Source organism: Caretta caretta, chromosome 12, assembly GCF_965140235.1.
Source record: "Caretta caretta isolate rCarCar2 chromosome 12, rCarCar1.hap1, whole genome shotgun sequence".
Lineage (NCBI taxonomy): Eukaryota > Metazoa > Chordata > Testudines > Cheloniidae > Caretta > Caretta caretta.
Window position 1 is genome coordinate 31,013,156 of NC_134217.1, and position 18,245 is coordinate 31,031,400.

General features: G+C 41.6%; 1 protein-coding gene across 2 annotated transcripts in view; it reads left to right on the forward strand.

Moving 5' to 3' along the window:
* The window catches only part of LOC125620842 (uncharacterized), a 34,594-nt gene extending 24,875 nt beyond the window's left edge, over positions 1-9,719 (forward strand). For both annotated transcript variants that reach the window (XM_048817037.2, XM_048817036.2), the window contains 2 exons: positions 6,480-6,693; positions 8,742-9,719. In XM_048817037.2, the coding sequence (XP_048672994.1) occupies positions 6,480-6,693; positions 8,742-8,920 (393 nt within the window). In that variant the 3' untranslated portion in view covers positions 8,921-9,719. The remainder of the gene's footprint in view (positions 1-6,479; positions 6,694-8,741) is intronic.
* Positions 9,720-18,245: the final 8,526 nt, after the last annotated feature.

The window sequence follows — 18,245 nt, forward strand, 5'->3', positions numbered from 1 at the left end:
TTATCTATTGGCAAGGACAGACCATAAATCTCCAGATATGCATGTCTATTTACCATTCTGCATTGAGCTCAGATGGAGGACATTAACCAGGGAGTTGAGTAATTTATTCATTATGTTTGTCAAATTAAAAAAGTTAAGAATGAGTCTGTCTTACATTTAAGCATTTTTGAGTGCAGATTTTAGCTTTCTCTCTGTGAGCCAGTGTATCACTTTGGAAGGGAAACAATTAAACTAACCTAATCCAAATCCCAACCTACTTTTCAATCCTACTCTGCACTACCTACTGGGCTGTTGAAATCTGGAAAGTAGGTTGGTTCATCCCATCATAATAACTAAGGACAGGGACAAGGCAAGAAATTCTGACTCTGCTCCAGGATCAGATTACAGGGCTCCTTTTGTAGTCAATGGAAGCTGTGGGTAGTTAGCACATTACAGGATCAGTACTAGCATGCTTAAGAAAAACAAGTTAAGGAAATAAATTGGCTCCCTAAGGGAATTACTTTTATGCCCTTTTCTTGATTTTTAGATAAATGCAGACAATTCACTGTACTTTAATAAAATATATTTGTTTTCTTAGTGATAGGTATGTTGAAAGCAAACATGCTCTACACTTAAAGATAAATGCAAAATCATACCCCCTGTGCCTGGTATCTGCTACTCATTCATAATCTTTCTATTGGTTTGTACATAATTGACGTTTGGGTTGTTGCCTGATTTTCATCTGGTTCTGTGTGTGTGAAGGCAGGGGGCTAGATTCACAAAGAAACTTGGGCATGGTTACTGGGAGCATCACCATGCCTAGAAAATCACTGGGATTCACACAGCCTGGGTAAGGTGCCTAAGCTCCTCTCATTATCCAATTCATGGGGAGAGATTCACAAGAGCCACCATGCTATGCTGCTCCAAACCTATGCTAGCCAATGGGAGATGCCAAGGTGAGGTGTTGGTGCTAAGCTCTGCCTCACCTCTCAGAGATAGGTGCCTATATGTCTGGATACAGGGAGGCCTCTCCCTCTGCTTGGGGTTCTCAAAGCTACCCACCCTCTCTTGGTGTTAGGCACCTATGCTATTTTAGCAAGAAGCTTGGGGACAGAATAAGCTCCCTCATTATTCTTAGCCTGCAGGCTAAGATACCCACTTGGGATGTGGGAGACTGCTGGTTCAGATCCCCCACTCCACTAGGGAGGGGAAAGGGATTTGAACTGGGATCTGCCATCTCTCAAGTGAGTGCTCTAACCAGTGGCCTGTGGGATATTCTGATGAGGTAGTACCTCTTCTGTTGCAGCCATTCCACTGTGGATAAAATCATAATAAATTCTCTGAGCCAGAGGGAGCTCACAAGCTTGAGAATAATGCTGTGACCTAGTGCTTTGAGCACTCAAGGGGGAGATCCAGGATCTAGTCCCTCTGCTTCAATTCATTTTTAATTATTTAACGAAACTTAAGCCAGAGAGGGGAAAACTTCAAAAAGTAATGAGAAACTGACAACTGGGCAAGGAGAAGGAATGGAAGACCTCATCCAACCTGAAATACAGCTGCTGTTCATTTTCCAGCTGTAGTGCTGCCAAACAAAATACATTTCATGTTCTCTTGCTGAGGGGGAGGGGAACCAACCAAGCAAAATAAGTACCACAAATCCAGGTGTTCTACTTCTCTTCAATGCACGTAATATTTGTAGGTCCCTTTTAACTTTATTGGAGAATTTTTCACTTTTTCTTCTAATTACAATGAAGGAGTAGGGGGTTTCTGCTTTGTTTTGTTTAAATGAAGTGCAGTGTTTTCCTGCCCCACTCCATGCCTCCACAAAGCTGGTCTGCAGGTTTGATGATGCAGCTAAAAATCTAAAATCCTCCCCCTTTATCGGTCGCATGGAAATTAGGATACTGCAATAGCTTGAAAATGAGGCAGCCAGTTAAAAGACCAGCCCAGATAATGAGGGTACTGTTAACAGCTCACAATTTTCTAGTACTGTAATCACATTCATCTAGAAAATTATTAACAGAGCTCTCTGATACCCATAATGTTATCTCAAAAGTATTTGAAAGGAGAAGGTTCTACTGTGTTAACCCATTTTAAAAATAAATGTAATGTTGCTGTCACAGGGCAGGGCTCCCTCTCCCTGGATTCCTTGCTGCACACAGTCCTTACGCACGCCTCCGGCAAGTTCAACACCATGTTCTTTATTTCCATTGTGCTATCTGAGGCCTGGTCTACACTAAAGAGTTAGGTCAACGTAAGCTGCCTTTTGTCGACCTAACTCTGTAAGCATCTACACTAAAATGTAGCTCTCCCCTCCCCATGTAATTTGCCCACTACACTGACTTAACTCCACCTCTGCAAGAGGCATAGTGCTTAGGTCGGTCCAGTTAGGTCAACGCGGTATCAGTGCAGACACTTTGTTGCTTACATCACCTGTTGCTGCCTTTCAGAAGCCATTCCACGATGCTCCACACTGACAGTTAAATCAGCGCAAGAGCTCCTGGTGAGGATGCAGGCCACCGTAGTGTGGATATGCAAAAGCAATTTTATTATTGTGGTGGCTGTATGTCAACATAACTTAGGTTGAGTCTTTTGTAGTGTAGACTTGCCCCAAGTCCTTGATCCCCAGGCTTTTACCTTCTCTTAGACATGGGGGATGGTGAGGGACTCTTACCTGCCTGAGATCCTCAGTTTCTCTGGCCCTCCTTAAGCTGAATCATCTTGTTGTTTGGTTAATCATCTGGTCCTTAAACAATTATCTCCTCAGTTTGTCCTAGTGGTGACACTTGCCAAGTGCAGAGAGTGGTGAGTGAGCCTTAGGCTAGACTGTTCTCAGTGGTAGAAGAGGACAGGACAAGGAGTAATGGTCTCAAGTTGCAGTGGGGGAGGTTTAGGTTGGATATTAGGAAAAACTTTTTCACTAGGAGGGTGGTGAAACACTGGAATGCGTTACCTAGGGAGGTGGTGGAATCTCCTTCCTTAGAGGTTTTTAAGGTCAGGCTTGACAAAGCCCTGGCTGGGATGATTTAGTTGGGGATTGGCCCTGCTTTGAGCAGGGGGTTGGACTAGATGACCTCCTGAGGTCCCTTCCAACCCTGATATCCTATGATTCTATACACACTCTGTCACAATTGCACAGTCCAGGTTTAAGGAGCTTGGGTATAAATGACCCTTACTAAGGATAAGACTCCCAGCATTTATCCACTGGCAGATGCTATGATGAAGTGAACTGGGGAGCTCATCTTTGGGTACCTCTACACTACAAGAAACGAAACAAAAAAAAAACCCCGTAGCAGTGAGTTTCAGAGCCTGGGTCTACAGACTGAGTCTCATGTCACGATGCTAAAAATAGCCATGTAGATGCTGTGCTCAGGCTGGCATGCAGGCTTGGAAGCCCACCATACTTCCCAGGCTTTAGAACCCAAGTTTCGGCTTGCGATGGAACGTCTACCTGGCTATTTTTAGTGCTGAACTGTGACCCCAAGTCCGTAGGCCCGAGCTCTGAGATTCACTACTGGAGGTTGGTGGTTGTTTTTTCCAGTGTGGCTATATCCTTTGTGAAGGGACCACAGTTAAGTCGGACAATAAGGTAGTTGACTCTTTATAGCCAGGCTGAATAACAGAAGAAAGAAAAGGGAAGAATCATGAGGTTCAAGAGGGGGGAAGGGATGTCTGGTTTCCCACGGCAAGTGAGTGAGTTTGAAGTTACTAAATAACTATGCAAAAATGCAGCTTCAAGAAACATCAGGCACTCTAACAGGTTGATATACTTCACTGCTACACACTAGCTGGAACAATAATCCATTAGGAAATCAATAAACCCCCAAAAACAAGATAGAACCTAAAGTTGAGGTGAAGCCCAAAGAGAAAAGTTAGCAGTCTTTTCCCCCCATTACATGGAAAATCAGCTATATTTCTTGGTGGAGGAGACAGGGACTTTTATTAGTAAAAATATCAGCTGAAATGGCCAATTCCTTTCATTTTACAGAAATCCACTAAAAATATAAATTTTCTCTATGGTTTTGCCAGTTCTGTGAGCAAACTATAGACATTTCTATCCAATAGGAAAAAGGACCATCTCCCTAGCCGTAAAGAATCCCTATCATTCTGACAGCTGCTTAGCAAAACAAGTGTGATTCAGAACTTGAGGGAAACTGAGTGCTGACTGGCTGATTTAGAGCCAGGAACTCTGGAGTTATATTATCAACTCTGCTGTGGACTTGCTGCATAGCCTTGGCCATGTCACTTAATCCCAGCATCTCAGCTGTCGCAAAATGGGATTCATGGCCTTGAACCAAATCACTTGAGCACATGCTTTAACAGACTTGAAAGGAACTTAAGCGCATTCTTAAGTGCTTTGCTGAAGCACACCCATGACTTGTATTCTATAGGAGTGGTGTTAGGATTGGTTAGGGCTGCACCCTTCAACTTTGACAAACATAAGTAAGGTTTACTTATGGGAGTAGTGTCTCATTGACTTCAATGGAACTATTAATATGAATAAGGATTACTTTACATGAATAAGGGTTTATAGGGTTGGGACTTACCCTGCTCCTACTGAAATCCATGACAAAACTAGTGTTGGTATTACTGATAAAGGATCAGGCCCAGCTATTGATGGAAAGTGCTATGTAAGTGTAAAGCATTGTGATGCGATTTTCTGGTGTTAGTATTCCTTTTTTTCCCCCCTGTAGTCAACAACAACAGTTCTGTAGCTTCCTTGCCTTTTGTGTTCTAGTCATGGCTTCATTTTGCTTATAAAATTATGGCCTATTTTCTTGCTATTCATTTTTTCCTGAGTCATAATTTTTGTGCTAAGAAATTGGTTTGTTTAGAAAAGCCAGCTGATGATCACCCGTTTGTGTGTGTTGGAGGTTGGGGTGGAGGGGGGAAAGCCTCTTACAAGTGAATTGATTCTTTTGATTCAAGTGTGTACATGTAACTGAAGATAATTCAGTTTCAGGGGAAAGTGCAGTGATATTATTCCATATCACGAGATTTCCTGGATTTCCCCACACCCACACTCATTTTAGTAATAACCATATATTGCCATGCAACCTGTGGGAACCTGGATTTAGCATCCGATATTTGCAAAAAGTAAGCAAAGCTTCTTCTGATATCCAATTCCTTACATAGCAAATGGTTTAAACAAGCAAGCCCAAATCAAATCATTGTTTGAACACAGGACATAGAACATTCTTTGAACACAGCATTTTGCTTTCTTTTAAGAGACACATTTAGATCTTAGAAGTAAAAGAACAGTGTCATGCATGGGGGTTGTTTGTATGGTTATCAGTGTAAAGAAACTAAGGATAGCATTGACCAGGAGTGAAGATTGCTGCTAGTGATGGCTCTTTGATGAAGAAAGAGTGCTTGTGATTAATAGTCATAAACAATTGAAATGATTTTATTACTTATGCTCCATCTCCTTGATTTCTTCTCTGTAACTAACTAATTAACTAATTCTCTAACCCCAGTTTTAAAGCCTTCACAGTGAAAGCTTCATTTGTTTTCATTTTTGTAGTTAATATTCAACTCCATCCTCCTTTCTAAAGGGGCTGGTAATCACATTCCTGTTCCATTTTTAGTAGTTTATTATTACTGCATGTTTATTACAGGAGTGCCTAAAGGCCTAATCAGAACCCATTGTGCTAAAAGTTGTACAGAAGCAAAAATGATGCAGTCCCTTCCCTGAGGAACCTCAGGGGACCCCAACCTGCAAACTCTTCCCCATGTTCTTAACTTTTTTGAAGTCATTTGGACTATTCATGTGTAAGGCTAAGATTTTGTCATGGTTATTTTTAGTAAAAGTCATGGATGGGTCTTGGGCAATAAACAAAAATCGATGGAAGCCATAACCTATAATTCTGTGACTATTGCTGCTGCGACTCTGTTTTCCCCTGCCACCGTGGTGGCTGGGAACTGTCAGGTTCCCCCTCTGCCCTCGGCAGCTGGGAGCTGCAGGGTGACCAAGTTTCCCAAAGAGAAAACGGGACACCCCCAGCCGTTCACCGGAGGCGTTCCCCTCCCTCTGTGCAAGGCTATCACCCGTTGTTGGAACCCTGAGGAACCTTGCAGAGGGCTGCCTGTCCCTGGAACTCTGCAAGGTCCCTGCTGGCTGCCAGCGCCAGAATCCTGGTGCCCCTGGGGCTGAAGCAGAGAATGTCAGGGAGGTCTCTGGAAGTCACTGATTCTGTGACTTCCATGACCTCCAGAGGTAGCCTTATTCATGTGTAAAATTAAGCATGTGCATAAGTTTTTGCTGCATTCAGGGAGGGGGCCCTAAGAGACATCACTAATTTTCTTCAGCTCACTCTTCACTCCCATCTTTTTGCTTGCCAAGTGCAAGATGTTAATCTCTCTCTTAGCCTATGATCACCCAACGTTGTGTGTCTGTGTAGATGCAGAACTGCCTAATATGCATGCACAGATGTTTGTTGGCGCAAATGTGGGGTTTGCAATTAAGATTGTTACCTTTCACTAGTCACTGTTTCATTTAGATAATGAAGAACATATTCCACCAATCTTTCAATGCCTACAAGATGGATATTGAACCCAGGGTGAATGAATTGACTCTACATCATGTCCAGTGTAGTAGAAGACTCTTTGAGATCATGCTTTCTCATAGGAGAGTTACAGCAGCCTTCATTGAGGGGGACAATGTAGTGGTCACTGTGGAAGGAGAAGCTGCCAGAGTGCTGAATTTTGACACTGGTGAGTTGGAAATTACATTACAGATTTGTAGGCATAACACCACAATAGAAGAGAGAAAGGAGAAAAACATCCTGTGTACACAAAATGAGACAATTTACCAGTATTATTCAATGTCCGTGATTGAGCAATCTGGGTGCTCCTATGAAGTAGAATTATACGGACTTTAGAACAGTCACACGGTATCTCAGTTAGCTGAAGTAACAAGCCAATCAAGGTCAGATAGTTTCCCACAAGGTAATAGTGAGGGTAATTAACCATTGGAACAGTTTCCCAAGGGTTGGGGTGGATTCTCTAATCACTGGCAGTTTTACAATCAGGATTGGGTATCTTTCTAAAAGATATGCTCAAACAGGAGTTAATTCAGGGAAATTTTATAGCCTGTGATATATATACAGGAGAGGGGACTAGATTATCACAGTAGTCCCTTCTGGGCTTCTGATCTAGGAAGCTATGAAAAAATCACTGTTGCTCCTCCCCAGCCTTGACCTGTGGCGTAGCTACGGGGGCAGCGGCCGTTCCCGCACTGAGCACAAGTGAATGTCTTGGCGCCTTTTAAATTTTCCCCAGTTGAGGGAACGGGGGGGAAAGCGATCCAAAAAAATCAATAGGCACCACCTGCTGTGGCACTTTTACTCACCTGGTGGCGCCCCGGGTCGTCTTCGGCGCCTCTGCAGCGGGACCTTCACTCGCTCTGGGTCTTCGGCGGCGGGACCTGCGGTGCTGCCGAAGACACCCGGAGCGAGTGAGGGCCTGCTGGGTGAGTAAAAGCACCACAGTGGGTGGTGCCGCCTTTTTTTTTTTTTTTTTGGATCGCTCCCCGTTCCCTCCACCTGGCTACGCGGCTGCTTGGAGTCTGTTATAACTAGAGCAACAGAGAATCAGTTAAGAAGTGATCCAGCTGTATCTTCAGTTGGTTTTCCATATGACTGCGATTCCAACCATGCAGGATTCCGTGTATGTTGTGTTAACAGATTGATCATGCAAACTATGTACAAGATTGCTTCTGGTTAGAAATATGAAAATTGAAACAGACTTATCAGTAAGGTCCATTTGAATCCTAGTTCAGCGTCAGTATTTGAGATTGTTTGTTTGTCTTTGTATGCAAAAGATACAAACTAAAATTAATTTATTGGACATCCTAGCATTCCTACAACTAAATTTGAATAAAAACTAAGGGATCTAGAAAGCTTAAATGGATCTTGCAACAACATTGAATGATCTTAAACTGGAATTAAATTAAACAATGATGTAGTAAACTTGTTTTATGGCCTACATGTAGCCTCAAACAAGCTAGCTCTGTCTTTAGCTCTGCTATAGAAGTAAGTGTGAATGATTACAAATGGGCAAGAGTCAGATATTACTACAAATTTTCACTCCTTTCCCAGTGGCTTTAAAATATAGCCCCATGTACAATGCACTGTGTAGTCTAATCTTGAGGCATGAATCATGGAGGCAAGATCTGTATCTTTATAAATATAGTATGACTGCTGCTGATAGTTGATCATTTGAGATCAGCGGAGAATTTACCATATCTCTAAATTGTGAATTCTGACAAATAGACATACCCTCTATCAAAGGGGCAAATAAACTCTTTGCCATATCATTGGCAGTGGCAGAATAGCTACTTGGCCCCCCTACTGGGCCTGGGCCCCCCATCAATTGGGAGCCCCCCGGCTGCCGCTGCCTGGCAAATGGGGCAGGGAAAGCCCCCAGGTTCCCCAACCCTGTCCCCAGTAGAAGCCACAGACATCTCTTCCATCCGCCAGTCTCTGACAGACAATACAGGTCCCAATCCAGTAAAATACATAAACACCTACTTAAATATCTTCTCAACTTTAAGCACTTTGCTGGATCAAGGTTGCCAACAGAGTATATATAATCAAGTTTAAATCAATATTTCTAGTGGTGAAACCTATAAGATGCTTGATTTTGATTGCTTAAAGCAAAGGAGATCAACAACTCTACTTCATGTGCTAATTGGCAAATATTTCACTGTGACCTTAATCACCATTTCTAAATGCCTTTTTATTTTATCCACTTTCTGGCAGGCTGTGGAGTTAATCTTGGACTGAGAGGCTTGGAATCCTTGGAAGAATTAATTTACAGGGTTGCTACAGCAGTGGATCAGAATGATATCTTTGAAGCACTGTCTGCCAAAATACGACACTCCAAGCAAGTGTCAGAGGATTTTAAGCAGAACGGATTATTTACCACAGTTTTTGAATAAACAGGTGGAAGGAATGCAATGCAGCACTGTAAAGATCTGGGCCTATTTATAGGACAAACAAAATGAATGGTAACTCTGCATAACTCTGACTGCAAAAAAAATTCAGGACCTCAAATTCAGCACAGTTGTCTAAAACTTAAAAAGGTTGAGCAGGCCCCTTTAGGATCCAAAGTCACTTTTTTCCCCCACAATGGGGGAATTGTTGTTCTTTTTGGTGATCCTACAGTCCTTGTTCCATGGAGTAGTCTTAGTGACTTCACTGGGATGCTCATGTGATACGGGCTGCAGGGTCAGGCCCTTAATAGGGAAAAAAAAATTTGTGGCCTCAGCTTGTCCTCTGAGTTTGTGGTCCAACTCCTGTTGAAATTATTGGAAAACCTCCCACTGATTCCAGTGATGCAAGCCCCAATTCTGCAATGTGATGCACATGGGCAGATCCTTGGGCCCACGTGGAGCCCCACTGAAGTCATGCCTTAAACTCAGATGTCTGGTTGAGGACTCATGTATGTATTTCCTACTCTGGGGTAATACAAATGAGATGGGAGTAATACTGGTAGATTGGGGAATAAATGTGGATGAGGTAGCAAAGGGTTTGCTGCTCTCTTGATAGATGGTGTGTCCCCCACTTGTCAGAATTTGCAGTTTAAGGGTAGGTTTTCCCAGCTGCTCTAAGAGAATCAAGTAGTAGTGGCCAAAACATCATTGTAAAGACTGCAACTGTTTCCTTCAGGTGTAAATTCTGTTGTCATGGTTCTAGTTAGAGCTGGTCAAAAAATGGAAAATAAAATGGTGAAAGGTGTCAGTTTGATGTAATTTTTGTTCTATAGGTTTTGTAAGGGAAAACCTTTTTTGTCTGAAAATGTTCACAGAAATTTTCAAGAAAAAAACTTTCAGTTTTGAATATTTTTTTGGGGGGGGGGGTCCTTCCTATTTTGGGGGGAGGTTTGGTGTTTTTCTCCCTCTCTCCCACCCCCTTTTATCTCTTTTCCATTTTACCACTCAGAAAGGGTTTGTTTTAAAGGTTAAACCAGTGTGTACTGTATCAACTTGAATTAGGAAACAAGTATTTGAGATTTCTACTTACTACTGCAAGAGGCAAACTGGTGTAAACCTACAGTCAGTGGAATCTTAGGAAAGTTCTTGTACACATAACTAAATATTCACTAAATGTATCCTCAATTTTCAGAAACCCACCTTCATTAAATCACAGTTTTAAGGTGAAATTATTTATTGTATCAGGCTTGCGTTTGTCAAAAGGGCAAATAACTGCTATGGTATTTCTACCATATATAATATAAATCTAAACTCTTGACATTCTTGTTTTAAGGCAGAATTTAAAAAGTCAAAAATATATTTCATAGTGTGTGTGTGTACACACAATTTTAAAAAAAATTAGTTTGAAACAAGAATTTCAATAATTTGGCCTGGATCCATAAATGGACTTAAGCGTTGCAATGCCTAACTTCTAGCTGCCTTGAAAATCACTGAAATCTACAAATCCTGAGATAGGGGCCTAGGCACCCTATACCATGCAGAGGGAGAGACAGGCACCGAAGAATGGGATCTATAAAAGCTGGCATGCTAGACAAGACACCAGGTAAGGTAGCCAATATTAGATGCCAAACAGAGGGAGTTTCCTAAGCCTCACTGCTCTTAGGGAGATAGGCACCTGACTCCAGAGGTTCCTGACTGTGTATCTTAAGTGCACATAGCCCATAACTCCCACAAGTCCATACTTAGGTACCTGAGTGACACATGCGTCACTCCGCACAAAACATATGTGAGGCCTCTTCATCCACCTGGCTACCTTTTTGCCCAGAGTTAGGGAGCTCACTTCGGATGTGGGAGACCTCGTTCGATTCCCCCCTCTTCCTGATGGAGAAGGGATTTGAACAGGGGTTTCTCATTTCCCAAGTGAGTTTCCTAATTACTCGACTATGGGATATTCTGATGTGGGCTGCTTTCAGTCCTGTTAAAGCTGTTTCATTATGTACTAAATATGCAGCGAGCCAGAGACAGAGACTGAGAATGACTTTATAGTCCAAGTGAGCAGGAGTTTTGTAGGTCAACCTAAGTCTGTGCTTTATGGATCTAGATCTTTGTAAAGATTTAAACAATAAATGTATATAACTTGGAAAACAAACATTTCTAGTAAGAAATATGATTTTCATTGGAGTTAGAGCAGAATTTGGTCCATAAAATATTTTTCTTCTTTGAAATGCTCTACTCTTTTAGAGGAACATTCTATATAAATACTGTAATTGAGTACAATATTCATCTACCATAATGTACTATGGACTAAATTATCTTTCTATACCCCATTATACAACAGTAGCATTTACATGATTTGCTCATTCATACCCCATCTATATTTTGGGAGGGATTACATTAATTTAGGTACAGAACACATCTCTTCAAAATTTAGGTACAGAACACATCTCTTTTTTTTCCTTGAGAAGATGGACTTTAATTCTCTGATCAAGGCAGATTATTCTGTTTTTGTTTTTTGACTTCTGTTTACATCCACACTTCTGGATGCACAATTCACCTGATTTTGTGAAGAAATATAAAGCATTAAAATGTATTGTATATGGTAAATGCTTTTTATGGAAAAAAACCCCACAGAATTGATGTACTGAAGTGGATAGGCAGAGGAGGCTTGTTCTCTCTTCCCATCTCTTGCTGGTTAGGTGCATGACTGTGGGCAAGTCACTTAACTTCCATGCCTCTGTTTCCTCTTTGGCAAAATGGGAACAATGATTTACTCACCTTTATTAAGTGCTTTGAGACGTATGGGTGAAAAAGTGCTATATTAATGGTAAGTATTATTCCATGAAGTGGTAAATTAATCATTTTTTGTCTTAGCTGCATGACGTGTATTTTAAAAAGCATAGTAGTTAAATTAAACGTGCATATTTTTTCCTTACAGTATCACTTTGTGATGAGTCATATGTGGCCTGCAAAATTTCAGGATTTTTTTAAAGGGCTGCTTCATTGTGATTACCTAGACATTTTCTAGCTCCATATTATCGTGGCTTTTCATTTTAATAAAATGTGAGGGACTTGAAGGTTAAACGTATGAAGTTTCATAAAAGCTGGTTTTGTAATTGCTGCAAAGAAGTACTTGTATTTGGTGACTTGTCCAAACAAAGGTAAGAGAAGAGAGATTATCTTGGTGATTTTAAAGAGTAGTTGTCTGCGATGTGTGTGGGCAGGGAGGTTGTAAAAAACATTGCTATATGTATATTTATTTATTACTATTTTCAAAACTAAAATAGTACAGGTGTGTATGCAGTTTTGGTACACAGGGTGGAGATGACTGATGACAGAAGGACTTTATTACATTAGGGTAACTCAGCTCAGTGTTTTGGGGCTTATGGGTTTACACACTGAATCTTCACTAATGCTGAGATGACTGAATGTTGTAAATGAATCTGTGCTTTAGGTTGGGATTTTGTGATGTGCCTAAGTGAGTTAGGTGCTTCAGAAAAACTCACCCCTAAGTCACTGAGTGTTGGGATAAGAACATACCTAAAGTATACTAAATCTGAAAGGATGCAAACCTAATGACACCCCAAAATCATCAGAAGATTTTTGTTTAAATCCCAGCCCGATCTTGTTTTGTGCCTGCAAACAGTAGCACCCAGAATAAACTGTCGGTGTAAATGGCAGAATTTCCATTTCTAAGTTTCTGATTGTACCCATAAATGAGACAGCTAGACAGTGAACTGTTAATCATTTTTCACCTGCAGTTATTTCTGGGTGAAAAGTAGGAAGCAGTGGTTCAAAAGTGTGTTTTGAGTGTGGCTAGAGAGCTGGACTGGAACTCAGGTCTTCTCCTTGCTCTGCTTCTAGCCTGCTGGGTTACCTTGAGCAAGTCACTTCAGCCCATATCATCAAAGCTAGTTAGGTGCCTAACTTCCATTTGAGGATCTGGACCTTCACCCGTTTGCCTCAGTTTACCCATCTGTAAAAGGGGGATAATGATACTGATTGCCTTTAAAAAGTGCTTTGAGTTCTACTTATGGAAAGAGCTGGGTGTTAGCATTTGTAACTTACCATGATAAATATAAATATTACTACTCCTGAAGCAGTAATATTGGATACATGGATATTTCACAGAAAACACTGTAAACCCTGAGGGATGCCATAAAGGTATCTCATATGGACACGAGGGCAGGGATTTTAAGACAAAACTCTTTGTATTTTATCTTTCATACTGAACATGTCACATGAAAGATAGTGGTTATTTACAGTGCACGTGTACATATACACACGTCTACTTTTAAACTTGCTGTCATTCTGTGTGTGATCTGAAGTGTATTTATACACATACTTTAATATAATCCGTTGTGATACTGTCTAATTGAAAATGTCCATTTGTATCATTGTTGCTACCACTGTTTTACAATTGCAGGACATTTTTTACAAAATGTAGAATGGAAGGTTTCAACGAAAGTTAGTCTATCAAGTATGATTATTCTGGTTAAATTCATGCATCACTGTATCTAACGTTATGAATATTGGTTCTGTATCTGTATCTCAAATGTGTTTGTTCCTGGGGTAACACCTCGTCTCGCCAGCCCATTGTGAATAACTATTCAAGCTTGAAGAAAAGGAGGATTTGTGGCACCTTAGAGACTAACAAATTTATTTGAGCATAAGATGAAGTGAGCTGTAGCTCACGAAAGCTTATGCTCAAATAAATGTTAGTCTCTAAGGTGCCACAAGTCCTCCTTTTCTTTTTGCGGATACAGATGAACAGGGCTGCTACTCTGAAACCTATTCAAGCTTGATGGGCCATTAAGAAGAATCAACGCTTCAGATATCCATAGGAAGAGGCTGTCTCAGCAAGAATATGGGTGAGTCATCACACCATGTAAGGACATGTGATATGCTCAGGTGTCCTGGACTCCATCTTGGGTCAGTAACTTTTCACAAACAAAGGCTGTGAGCTTTGTTTGAGCCAGTAAATTTCCAGGCATGTGGCAAAGGGTATAAAAGATGCCTGAGATCTCCATTTTGCCTCTTTGCTGCCCTCATTCTCTGGACTATGGATTTACAACTAAAAATCTTTTGGAAGATACCAGAGAAATTTTACAAGCTGCAGTTTATTCCATTGCTGCAACAAACCTGATATAAAGACTTTGCAATTATTTGTATGTATATGATTTATTAACTCTCTTCTTTTAATAACTAAAACCTAAAGTTTTATTAATAAAAGATTGGCAGCAGTGTGATTATTAGGTAAGATCTAAGTTATATGTTGACCTGGCTATGTGGCTGATCTCTTGAGATTAGAAGGACCCTGTATTTGATTAAATTGGTTTTCGGTAACCACTCATCATAGAGTCCACTGTCTGGATGGTGAGACAAGGGCTGGAATGCCTAAGCCGACTGCATCTTTGACTTCCTCATCACACTGGTTTACTTTTGTAACTGGTTTGCTATAATCTAATGATAGAATAACCCCCCATGTGGGGTTGGTCCACCCTATTTCTCAACAGATTGTCCTGAATCTGTTATTCCTGGCTGTGACCCACTGAGGCACGGTGACACCCTTTGACGCTGAAGGACTCTTTACTAGGAGTTTAAATCTAGCATACTGCTAGTATATCTTAGGATACATAGATACTTAGGTTGGATATCTTAGATGCTTGGAAGAGGGCTGGCTGACAACTCATTTCCATATTCCCATTAAACTTGCATCATGAAACTTCAGCTGTTGATTGTTGGGAGGAGGTGGTGAGGAGAGGGGAAAACACCTTCAAACTAACTGCTTTCTGCCAGCAGTCACCAATAAGTTACTAGCTTTATGAATTTCAAAACTTGGAGCTACAATCTTGAAACAAGTGACCTCTTTAGCTACTAGGTTGATCTGGAACGCTCTTCTATTATAGATCACTTGTGCAGGCACTTCCCAGGGCTGGCAGGTCAGAGGTGAGCATGTCACTGAAGTGCCCCTTCCCTTTTGGATGCCTGCACCTAGCAGGGAGGTTGTTGCCGTGCTTTTTAGTACTCCCAGCCCTGCTACTGTAAGTTCTCTGCTGTGAAAATTGGCCCATCCATAGCCAACACCTCTTTTGACTGATTGACATGAGAAACTGCTTCAATGTCACCTCTCAAAGGGACCTTCAAAGTGATGGAAGGGCAGGCCAGGAAATAATTCAAGTCTTGCAGGCAGACAGGTATGTGTATGCAATTACTGGGGAGCAGGTGAACTGTATAGCTCCAATAGTGCATATTCAGCTTTATTTCTTTGTCTACAGTGCCATCTGCTGAAATCTCCAATAATTACATTTACAGCCCAGCCGTGTATACACACAAATGGAGACAGACACACTCACTTTGTTACAGGAGGCAAATCCTATATTCCAAGTACTCCAGACTCTTATCAGCATTTACCAGCCCAAAACCCTGGGTTCTAACCCCACTGATGACACATGCCATTATAAATGTTCACAGGCAGCAGGCCTGATTACAATATAGTTATTAGGATTTCAGATTCTACAGATATGGAAAAGGGACCAATGGAGACTACTCATTTAGGTGGTCTGAAGACACTGAAGAGAGGGGATTTTCCCGGAAGCAAGTTATGGTATATTGACACCACACCAGGCTGAGCACCACCTAAGCTATGAGTAAGGTATATATCCTAGTTCTTCAGTCCTTCAAAGGGAGGTTTTGGCAAGCTGTAATCTGTGGTCATAAAGTTCTCAAATGTTTGAATCCTTTAGCAAAGCATGTGCTTGTGTTGTCTTAGATTATTTTCTTGCCACAATGAAGTTAAATTTTCCTTTATAATGAAACTTGCTTTTTGTGGTGTTCCTTTCACCTGAGGCCTATTTTTTGCTTTCACAAAGAAAGATATGGTCTTGTGTTTAAAGCACAAGACTGGGAATCTGACTTTTACTCCTAGTTCCACCACAGACTTGCTGTGTGGCCTCAGGCTCGTCACTTAACCTTGCTGTGATTCAGTGCCTCAACACCCCAGTGAGGGATAATACATCTCATGGGTGTGGTGTAACTTAATATAAACCAGTATTAAGCATTTTGATAGTTTCTGATAAAAGCTGCTATAGAATTATAAAGTATTATTCTAAAAAATCCCAGAGAAAGAAATATAGAGACTTTTTCTTGTCTAACAACAAGCAGTAACTATGGGGTGGTACCAACTAACAGTATCACTACTGTGGTCTAATAACTTGAGCCCCTGACAAGTTATTGTGTCTCTTGGTCACTTCCGATATAAGCATGTTGCTTGGATGTGTTTACCCTCAGCTAGTAGGTGGCTTCTACAGTGATCACTAGACCATGACCACATATAGTCATGATTTTACTCTCCATGATTCAAAGATGAATGACTGGCTGGAGAATTAATACAAAGGGGCACCATAGTCATCATCAGCAAATAGCCATACATCACTACAGTCATCCTGCTGCCCAGTCTTGGGAAATGGGCCATGCAGTGGCCATGCTGAGTGCTCCTAAGTGCCAGTAAAGTGAAGGCAAAGGCTGAGACTTATCCAAGTGTCATTTTGGATGCAGTTCTTTTCTCTGAGGAAATGACAAGTGGTGTATTTCTAGCCCAGTAAGGGAAAAGTAATGCAATGTTCACAGCCAGAGAAACTAAAGAGGGCTTTTTTTAGTTTTTTCCTAAAACTTTTGTGATTTTTCCTTCGAACCAAAAAGGGATTAAATAAATCATCAGGTCGGGTAAATCTGGGGCACCCGCTAGTGTACAAAAGTTAGCAAGCTCAGTCATCCTCATATATGTTGTCAAGGTTCCTTCCCCACTCTGAACTCTAGGGTACAGATGTGGGGACCTGCATGAAAGACCCCCTAAGCTTATTCTTACCAGCTTAGGTTAAAAGCTGCCACCACCAAAGTGTTACACAAAGAATAGGGAAAGAGCCCACTTGGAAACATCTTTCCTCCCCAAAATCCCCCCCAGCCCTACACCCCCTTTTCTGGGGAAGGCTTGATAAAAATCCTCACCAATTTGCATAGGTGAATACAGAACCAAACCCTTCGATCTTAAAAACAATGAAAAAGCAATCGGGTTCTTAAAAGAAGAATTTTAATTAAAGTAAAAATCACCTCTGTAAAATCAGGATGGTAAATAGCTTACAGGGTAATCCAATTCAAAACATAGAGAATCCCTCTAGGCAAAACCTTAAGTTACAAAAAGACACAAAACCAGGAATATACATTCCATTCAGCACAGTTTATTTTGTCAGCCATTTAAACAAAACAGAATCTAATGCATATTCAACTAGATTGCTTATTAACCTTTTACAGGAGTTCTGACCTGCATTCCTGCTCTGGTCCTGGCAAAAACATCACACAGACCGAGAGGACCCTTTGTTCCCCCCCTCCAGCTTTGAAAGTATCTTGCCTCCTCATTGGTCATTTTGGTCAGGTACCAGCAAAGTTGTTTTAGCTTCTTAACCCTTTACAGGTGAAAGGGTTTTTCCTCTGGCCAGGAGGGATTTAAAAGGTGCTTACCCTTCCCTTTATATTTATTGCAGATGTATTTATTGAAAAGCAATGAAAAATGATCAGCTGCCAACAGGGGCAATTTAGAAACTATCTTGTTTGATTATTTAATACAGTGGGTCTTGGTCTTCTCCAATCGTGCCAACCACCAATGTACAACCAACTAGAATCCCCTAAAGGATAAAACTGACTTAAAAGCAGGATTTTTTTAAGTGCTGCAATTGATTTTTTTGCTTTTGGGTTTTTTAACCTTTAGGAAAAAGAAAAGGAGTACTTGTAGCACCTTAGAGACTAAAATTTATTTGAGCATCCGATGAAGTGAGCTGTAGCTCACGAAAGCTTATGCTTAAATAAATTTATTGGTCTGGAAGGTGCCACAAGTCCTCCTTTTCTTTTTACAAATACAGACTAACAGGGCTGCTACTCTGAAACTTAACCTTTAGGCTCCACTTACTTCACGCTTTTCTCCGCACCCAGGAGCGTAGACACCTGCTCTTTCAATAATGAAGGCGGAGAGTCTCAGGCGCCATCACGATTCCAGCATGAGCTCGCCCTTTCGGACAAACGCTGAGCCGCCCTGGAGGTACCAGCCTGAGAGCTGCACCCGCACTCGGGCAGACTGCGAACCCAGCCACAGCGCCAGGGGGAGGTAGGCTGAGAACCGCAGGACGCCCGCTGGGACAGCAACGGGGAGCGTCTCTATTCGCAGGAGTCGGGCTCCCTGCGCCCGCCGCACACGCTGCACCTGTCCGGCGGCGACTGTCGCGCCCCTCTTCTCCGGACTACATTTCCCAGGGGGGCACTGGGCTCCCCTCACCACGCGATT